General features: G+C 43.5%; 1 protein-coding gene across 1 annotated transcript; it reads left to right on the top strand.

Annotated features, from left to right (window-relative positions):
* Nucleotides 1-2,204: 2,204 nt before the first annotated feature.
* On the top strand, nt 2,205-9,189 carry LOC308154210 (solute carrier family 22 member 6; the record flags this gene model as incomplete). The annotated part of the gene is given in 13 exon segments (XM_080527381.1): nt 2,205-2,612; nt 3,511-3,520; nt 3,523-3,552; nt 3,555-3,594; nt 4,513-4,664; nt 4,832-5,000; nt 5,478-5,601; nt 5,905-6,011; nt 6,727-6,938; nt 7,395-7,422; nt 7,424-7,495; nt 8,668-8,880; nt 9,117-9,189. Coding segments are annotated over 13 exon segments (1,638 nt in total).
* Between the last annotated feature and the right edge of the window lie 332 nt (nt 9,190-9,521).

Raw genomic sequence — 9,521 nt, 5'->3', positions numbered from 1 at the left:
TGGGACATCTACTACCCCCCAGCACTGTGTCTCCTGAGACACCTGCTTCCCCCTATACTGTGTCTCCTAAGATGTCTACTTACTGTTTCTCCAGTGTCTATAAAAAAATGATATATATATACAGTATATATAATTATTTCTTTCTTCTTCTATCGCGATGACTGCCAATGGCCCGTGGCCTGAGCTAGATTACTCTTCCTGCGACGACTGGTGAATTGATGATTCACTTGCTTAGTCAAATGTATCGATTGTAAGTCGCTTTGGAATAAGGCGTCTGCTAAATGACAAAAATGTAAATGTATCCTAATATTATCCTAATCTCTTTTATCCGACCTGTCTTACAGGTAGCTATTTATATTAATGATTATAGGTGTTGGTGAGCAACCCCATTTTACAACAATCATTTACAGTGTTTGACCCATCTGGTAATCACAATGAAATGACAAACAGATTGTTTCTCTTTGGCTTCCTGGTCTCCTCTCGCATAAGACAGTGAGACTAATGCACCACATGCTGGCCACTGACTATTCACAACTCTTGCATTCACAGGATTCCATGCATGTGCCTCTAGTCTCTATTGTACTCCAGTCTTTGAAAATGTGACATGCTGGGTTTCACACATGAATCAGAGATGATGATCATGATAATGATCATCACTGGTATATCATTTCAAGGTCCAGATATTTTTCAGTTCCGACGTCGTCATACTTCAGTTTCGAGGAGGGACATTATGCCAGAGAATGGGTTTTGTGTATTGTCTCAGCACATTGACAACCACGTACGGGTGCTAAAGAATGGGTGCTCTACTCTCCCCTGGGTGCTCTGTTCCATTTCTCTAAATGTTTTTTGTTGTTGTCGTTGGGATGTTCACTGAGAGCGTTGTGGTGCGGGTCATCGGCAGAATATAGACCGCTCCCATGTTTAAAACATCTGACAACTGCACAAGTGGAACGATGAAATTATAATAGATAGAGAAATAGGAGCTGGGGAAGATGGGTCTCATGATGGAATGGACCAGAGTTCAACCTTGCCTTGGAGTCAGAGGAGGAATCTCATTCCCATGAGATTTATCTGCTTTTGTGCCACCAGCTTAGCTTGCTCTCTCTCCCATTGGCATCCCCTGGCAGATGAATAATTTGGGTGCCAGAAAGAATTAGCATTTCTTTAGAACTGTATTTGTTTCCCACTGGAAGCACTTGACAGTGTTTTGCCACTATAGTTTGTCAGCAGGCAAGTGGATTTATAGATTATTGTTATTGAATGAATGAATGAATGAATGAATGAATGGTCTTTATTGTCATTGATATAGTACAGGTACCAAACAACGAAATTTGGGAGGGGGGGCTCCCCTGGTGCTAGGAAAAAAAAAACTAAAAACAAGAAGGGAAAAGAGCTGGTTTACATAAATAAAGGCTATGTACACTATCCACTATACTATACTATACAAATAAAACACTGTGCTGTACTCTATGCTATGCTATACCTATTCTAACATTTCCTATTCTCTGAACCTTATGTACCCTAGGGTTGTCATATTGCACATAGTGTTATTGCACATTCATTTAAAGTGTCGCAGTTTGCAGGTTTGAAATGTACACATTTGTGTTTCAGTATTACACTTGATTTGTCGCGTACCGTAGTAATTATAAGGTCATGAGACTAACCAACGTTATGAAACTGTGGCTGAGTGAAAATGTGAGCAGCTTGGTGTGCGTGTGTGTGTGTGTGTGTGTGTGTGTGTGTGTGTGTGTGTGTGTGTGTGCGTGTGCGTACGTGCGTGCGTGCGTGCGTGCGTGCGTCCGTGCATGTGCTTGTTTGTTTGTGAAAGAGAGAGAGCGATAAAGAGAGACAGAGTGAGAGAGAGAAAAGAAATGCAGCCACTCAGCCATCACAAAGAGCAGCTCCTCCCTCTAAGTGCCTCACCAGGATCCTGGTCACTCCCAGCAGGGGGTGGCTCTATTACTCTGAGTGAATAACTACTGGCAGCAGCACACACACAGGTGTCACAGCATCTGAATGAGGAAATAACATTAACAACAGTCTATGTACATCCTGAGTTCTGTAAGGGGCCTCTCTCACAGCCGTCTGTGTCACTCCACTCCGCTCTCAATTCATTCAGACTTTTGAAACACCTTTGGTATTGTTACTATTTGAGGGAGCACTACTGGAGTTGAGTTTGGGTGGACCGGCTAGAGAGCAGGAGCATGAATTTTGACAATGTTCTTGCTCAAATCGGGGGATTTGGCAAGTTCCAGAAGATCCTGTATATATGGATTTGCCTTCCCCAGATTCTGCTGGCCTTCCACATGCTGGTATCCGTCTTCACAGGTGCCGTCCCTCCTCATCTCTGTCGCTCCACTTGGCCCCCCTCCCCCGTCACAGCCTCTTCCACCTGGCCCTCGTCCGCCAGCACAGCCTCTTCCAATCTGAACTTTAGCCTGGTGGCCGGTCCTGACGGTGACCCCAACCTGTCCTGCTCGGCCCCCGGCTCCCCGCTGTCCCAGCTGAATCACAGCGGCAGCCTGGCCCTTAACGGCAGCCATGCTGCCAGGGGCTGTCAAGGGGGCTGGGAATTCAGCAAGGAGATCTTCCACAGCACAGTAGCAACTGAGGTGAGTGGCGCCATAATAAAAACCCAGAGGCAGGCCCTCTCGGTCTGGGGCCCAAAGATGGTCAACACCCCTGCACACAAGTTCTCACGTGAAGTGATGTAATGTGAAGTCCCTAAGCAGGTTTTTTCCTCCTCCTATAATTGGGTGCAGTGGTGCTTCACACAGCCATGTGACGGACCGTCAACAGTGAAAGTAATCACGGTGGATGGGTCTCAGCACGTAGAAACTGTTTTGATGGCCTCGGCCCAGATCTCCACTGTGAGTCTCACTGTTGGAGGCGATGTGGATGACAAGCCCCTCTGCGTTCCAAGTGCTATGAATCAGAATCAGAAGAATCAGAAGCAGAATCAGAAGAATCAGAAGAATCAGAATCAGAATCAGAAGAATCAGAATCAGAATTGTTTTTATTACATCCCATTGTACAGGTACACAAATGTAAAATTACTTGGCTTAGGTTCCTCAACATTGGCATTGCAGCATCAAGATACAAAATCACAATAATAGAGTAAAGTCAAATAAGTAAAGTAAGTACGGTAATGATAAAGTGATAGTGGTAGTCGTACTACATCGGAACCAGTCGTACCACAGTGGAATCAATAGTGCAACAAGCTGTACAATGCTGTGAATGTGTCCTTTTCGATATGTAGATGAAATTATCTGAGAAACAAGGCTCCCACATGCTTAGGGGCAAATTAGTAGGGCACAGTCAAAATACATGCTAGGGTGAAACACCTTCACCTTGATGTACTGTATAGTACTGTTTTTATTTTATTTATTTTTTTTACAGATTATAGCTTAGAATCTTAGACTTGCACAGTAGATGGTTGTCAAAGAATCAACAAATAATGCAGCTTCACAGTATGTGACTTTTCAACTGAATAATCTCTAACCTTGACAGTGGGATCTGGTGGGGATCTGAACTACATTGGCTCCTCAATCTACTTCTCGTTGGTGCTGTGGTGTTCGGCTACTTAGCTGATATGTAAGTCTACAACATATGTACAGTACTTCTCCAACCATTTGATTTGCCTGTGTGTTTTTTGTTCTTATGTATGTTCTTATGTATACATCCATGAAACATTTAGGTAATAAACTATATATCAGATTATGCAAAGTGAATATCAAGAGCGAGAAAGGATTTGCAATACATGCATGATCTATGTAAGTAAAAGTTCAGACCAAACGTATTTAGTAATAATGGGTAATCCTTTGGATGTTTTCCCTCATAACTTCTTTCACCAGGGCTACACTGAGTCCTCTTACTGCCATTACAAATACAAATATTACTTTACAGCTTTTATTTCCAAGTGCATTTCCTCTGGGTATTAGGGTTATATTTGCATCATATGGGTCAGACATTATCAGAATTGGGTACAGGTTCAAATGGGCATTGGCATTGCAGTAGAAAATACAAAATCAAAATCAATAATAGAATAAGCAGGATATAAACAACAATCAATAAGACCCGTGCAAGCTGCGGTTCCCAGTGGAAAAACTCTGGTCTATCGTGAGTAATGTCCGAGCCTTTTATGTTCAGAAGTGTCTCTCTGTCCTATCTTATGTAGCCAGCTACATTCCATCAAGCTACAAACACAATTAAAAACAACAAACTACTGGAATGTTTCTGCCCAGTGAACCCAAACACAGCCGCCATCCACGGCACCATCTAGTATCATTTTCACATTACACATTACATACAGTACAGAAATCTCTGCTCAGAGATTTCAATTGTAGCATCCTTATTCATTTATATTTATAGCCGGAGACAGTGCTTTTCTTTGAAATGTCCTTTACTTCCCACAGTCACTGCGAAATCAACACACCAGTGCTCTACAGTGAGTAAGAACACTTCAGGCCAAACCGTTTCCAGTGCTTCTGATGATCTCTCGTCTTGTTTCAGATATGGTCGAAAGCCCATCATCCTGGTTGGCCTAACCATGCAGGCGACCTTTGGGGTTAGTGCTGCTTTCGCCCCAAATGTCTACATCTACACTTTTCTGCGCTTTGTGGTTGGAACATCTATTTCTGCAGTCATGAGCGTATTTGTATTAGGTCCGTCTCCTATAACAACACATAACGATTCTAAAGTTCCACTATCGTCACTATTCCATTATTCTGAATAATTGTCTTGTGATCTGAGCAAATTAGGACGTTTTGATGGGTGATCTGAATCCTGATTATAACCCCTTCTTTTCTGTATGTTTGGAACCCTGCTGTAGGAACTGAGTGGACTAGTTCAAAGCACCGCATGCTGGCTGGTATCATTACCGACTACTTCTTTGGGTTCGGCTACATTATCCTAGCAGGAGTGGCCTACCTCATCCGAGACTGGCGGAATCTCCAGCTGGCAATCTCAGCGCCAGGTTTCCTCTTCATCTTCTACATCTGGTGAGTCCAAAGCAGTGGAGGCAGGTCTTTTGTCTCTATTCATCTATTTCAATTCATTCATTCGTCAAATGTGATCCTTTGGGAAAATCTGTGATATCTGAAATGGACTGTACAAAAACCGGTCCAGTGCACACATACAAGGGGACTGTGTCAACACTGTACATACACAGTTCTATAGTGTCAAATCCTTGTCATACCCCTTTAATGTTGTACCGTGAGGCATTTTCTTCTTCTTTCTACTGTACCTCAAAATGTTGATCTCCAGTTCCCATAGAGTCCAACTGATTGATTTATTCTATTTTGGGAAACACAGATTTACACTCAACACCATGTCCGCATTTCCACTCCTTGCTCCTTGTTGAAAACCACACAAGACAGAAGTACACAAACAATTAAATATCCTGCAACTGATTCTCTGTGTCATGTGTAGTTGTTTAAGTGTGGGTCACTTTGAACACCTCTCCTCTACATTGTTAGGGTGTTGCCCAAGTCAGCACGGTGGTTAATGGTCAACCAGAGGAACAAGGAGGCCATGGATCTGATCCTCAAGGCTGCTCTTATTAATGGGAAGCCCCTGCAGGAGGATCTGGAGATATGTCAGGTGTGTTACACTGTCAGGTGTGTTACACTGTCAGGTGTGTTACACTGTCAGGTGTCATTGGTTACACTGTCAGGTGTCATTGGTTACACTGTCAGGTGTGATTGGCTACACTGTCAGGTGTGATCGGTTACACTGTCAGGTGTGATTGGTTACACTGTCAGGTGTGATTGGTTACACCTGCCTTGATAAAGGATATACTGTACAGTACTGCTAGGCAGATGTAAAATGCCAATGAACCTATTAATGATTTGTTCTTTGAAAACAATAAAGCCACAATCCTCCTAACACAGAGGTTTTTTTTAGGGATACAAAGACACAGTGAAGATGGAGGGGAGGAAAAAGCACACAGTCCTTGACCTCATCCGTACTCCCAAAATGAGGAGGCACTCATTGATCATATTTTACCTGTGGTAAGTGCGATATCAAAGATGGTGTAATTGCCTGTGAAGCTGGCATGTGTTATATGCCTCCAACCCATTCTCTCAGAGAGGCGGAGGTTGCCATAGATACTTTAGATTAAGATCTCTCAGGGCACGTACTGTACTGTATCACCTTAGGCAAACCACACCACATTCCCTGTTGCCAGTCTGTTACACTGTCAACCTCTACAGAACCGGCTTCAGGGACTGGCTGAACCGGCTGACTGACTAAAGGCCACATTCCATTCCAGTGCATTGTGCAAGCCATTTGCACTATCGCTAACTTGAGGACACCGGACCATAATTTACAGAACACAGCAGTATACAGTAGTATAACTGTGGTACAACATCATTGTTGTCATCTGATACCTGCTAAAACGAAACATATGATTAAAATGCACTTGCGTCTTGCACTTGTTTTGTAGGTCTGTGCATGTGTGTGTGTGTGTGTGTGTGTGTGTGTGTGTGTGTGTGTGTGTGTGTGTGTGTGTGTGTGTGTGTGTGGGTGTGAGTGTGTGTGTGTGTGTGTGTGTGTGTAAAGTATGTAACCATTTTGCATGGTGGCTTCTATGGCCAACCAGAGGAAGAAGGAAGTTGTGTTGCTGCTATTTCAGTAACATCTGCTGTTAAAAACACAACCATGCCTTGTCCCATGCCTAGAATGTAACCATGCCTCTCCAACTTTCTCTCTGTATGTGTGTCCCAGGTTCGTCAATGTGCTGGTCTACTATGGCTTGTCCCTGAACATCTCAGACTTTGGGATGAACATCTACCTCACCCAGCTCTTCTTTGGCCTGGTGGAGATGCCGGCTCGAACCATCACCCTTTTCACCGTCAACCGGTCCAGGAGGATATCCCAGCTAGCCTTCCTTGCTGTGGGAGGCCTCGCCTGCCTGCTAACTATCTTCATCCCTGACAGTATGGACCGTTCCATACAGAGCTCTGCTGCCTGCGTATTGGCCTTTATAGGGATAGTTCACTTGGTCACACCTTAGTAGTCCATGGACGAGGAGAAACTGTTTCAATGGAAAGTCTTGTGGCTTGGAAGGCTTTTGGGGCGAAACTGAGAAACATTATGCAAGCTGCATTAAATGATGCATGTATTTAATTAACCGCTTTTGTAAATTATGCGAGTGGGAGTGGGTTAATCACGTCACCTCCTGGTCCAGGGTTCTCAGGGATGGGCTGTCAGCCTCACACCTAGCTCCCACCCCAGCCCTCTGCTGTACTCAGGGTGATTACTGTCTCCAACAGGAATGCTGGAGATTGATCCACAGGGATGTTGTGTAGGCTTAGCTGCAGGTGATATACTGTACATATACACAGCTACCACTTACCCATGTCAATCCTGCTACCCCATTACTTCTCTTATAGATCTCTCTATTATAAGGACCATTCTGGCACTTGTGGGGAATCACTGCCTCTCTGTCTATAGTTTACATCTACTCAGCTGAGGTGTTTCCCACTGTCACCAGGTGAGCATTAACCTGCCTAGATACCTAGACAGTGTCGTTTGCCTACTCTGCTGACTCATGTTGACTGCTGATATTTGGGGACCTTTCCAATAAGGTTATTTCAAGTTCTAATAAGCCTTTCGGTTGTTTATAGTCTGTTAACCTTGTCGATACATATTATCTCTGTGACCTGTGTGATGTTTTTGTGAAGAGGACTGAGGTATGTCATACGCAAGATAACTATTATCTGTTGTCAGCAAGAAACGATTGATGCTTTGAGGATGATTGACGATTTAACACAACCTTCAAGGAACACCCAAAGCGTGTGTGACAGCCAAATCGAATCAAATCATATCAAATTGTATTTATCATATATACTAGTATATCATTATATACTATCATAGACGATACAATGACATAAATGCTTCGGGTAAGCTAGCTCCTCAACAATGCAACAAACAACATTCATAATATAATAACAATAAAACAATGGCATAAGGTGGCAATGGTGGCACCGTTATGTTTTATGTCAATAGTAAATGTTGCTCATTTTTGGACTGGACTTCATTTGTGTCATTTACATCATTTACTACACGAAAACCTTTTTTCTACAACGAAAAATACCTCATTGTAAATCAGTTGCCAACGCCTACACTTAATCAATAGGTATTTGAAAGGGCTCTGATAAGAGCGAGGTAGATGTCACAAGTGTTTTGTGTTGATTCACGTACATCTTTCACTATCGTAGACTTTATCTTGCCCTGTGTATAACTATCCCTCCACATTCAACAGCTGAAGGGAGTCTCTGAAAATGTGCTGGGTCTATGTGTTTGTATCCTTGTGCACCATCACGCATGTTCTTAGCTTCTCCACTTCTTGGCCTGTTTGGGCAACACAAGCCACTAAGAAGGGAGACCACATAGCTAAGCTGCTGTTGTTAATTGTTTGGGGATGCGGTGGTGGTGAAACCATTCTGGATCCTCAGCGTTTTATTGCCCTGCTGTGAATGTAACAGTGTGGAGTTTGGTTTGACAAATTCTCTCTCTCTCTCTCTCTCTCTCTCTCTCTCTCTCTCTCTCTCTCTCTCTCTCTCTCTCTCTCTCTCTCTCTCTCTCCCTCTCTCCCTTTCTCTCTCTCTCTCTCTCTCTCTCTCTCTCTCTCTCTCTCTCTCTCTCTCTCTCTCTGGCTCACAGACAGAGTGGGATTGGTATGGGCTCCATGTGTGCCCGGGCAGGGGGAGTCCTGGCGCCCCTCATATACCTCCTCAGGGGTCCTAGTAAGAAGGCTCCCATGGTGCTGTTCGGACTGTGTCCTCTTGTAGGGGCGGCATTGACGTTACTGCTGCCTGAGACGGCCAACAAGCCTCTGCCGGACACTATAGAGGATGTGGAGGGAACCGCCCCCTGGTCTGTCTGCACCAGCTCTGTTGTAATAAGGGGGAATAAGACCATATTTTTATTGTGCTTTGTGTTATTATATTTCTTAACCATTTTATTGTGTGGAAATACAGTCCTCAAAACAGGAGTGGGGATATAATTGTTTGGGGGGGGCGATAGCCTTTTAACCTCCATCATTGTAGGATAATATGTTCATAACATAACATAATTTTATAATCACATGGTAATTGTCTTTACTTTTTTAGTGAGGAGGAGGTGATCATCGGGCCAGTCCTCCATGAACAATGTCCAAGGAACCCAGACATTCTCATAAACTGAGGGAATGGAGTGGAGCAAGGCACCTGTCCGCACTGACTCCCAAACCTGTGGTACTGTAACTGTCTCCAGAATTATTTAAATTGTAGAAGTTAATGTGTACAAATGTAATGTAGCCTTTTTTTTTCTTTTTTTTGTGGTAAATATAATGAAGCCTTTTTTTTTATTTCTTTTTTTTAGTAACCCACTCCCCAGCACTGCAACCTACTGTATATGGGTAAAACTGTTCAGTCGACTGGAATTTGCTGGATCATCATTCTGTGTTGAAATACAAGCCATCTGAATGCAGCATCATACCAGTCAAAGTGACACAAAAGAGATCAAAACTCAAGTGC

Source organism: Nansenia antarctica (genome assembly GCF_963989245.1).
Source record: "Nansenia antarctica genome assembly, chromosome: 3".
NCBI lineage: Eukaryota > Metazoa > Chordata > Actinopteri > Argentiniformes > Microstomatidae > Nansenia > Nansenia antarctica.
The sequence above is the reverse complement of the archived record's forward strand: the minus strand, read 5'-3'. Positions and strand labels throughout refer to the sequence as shown.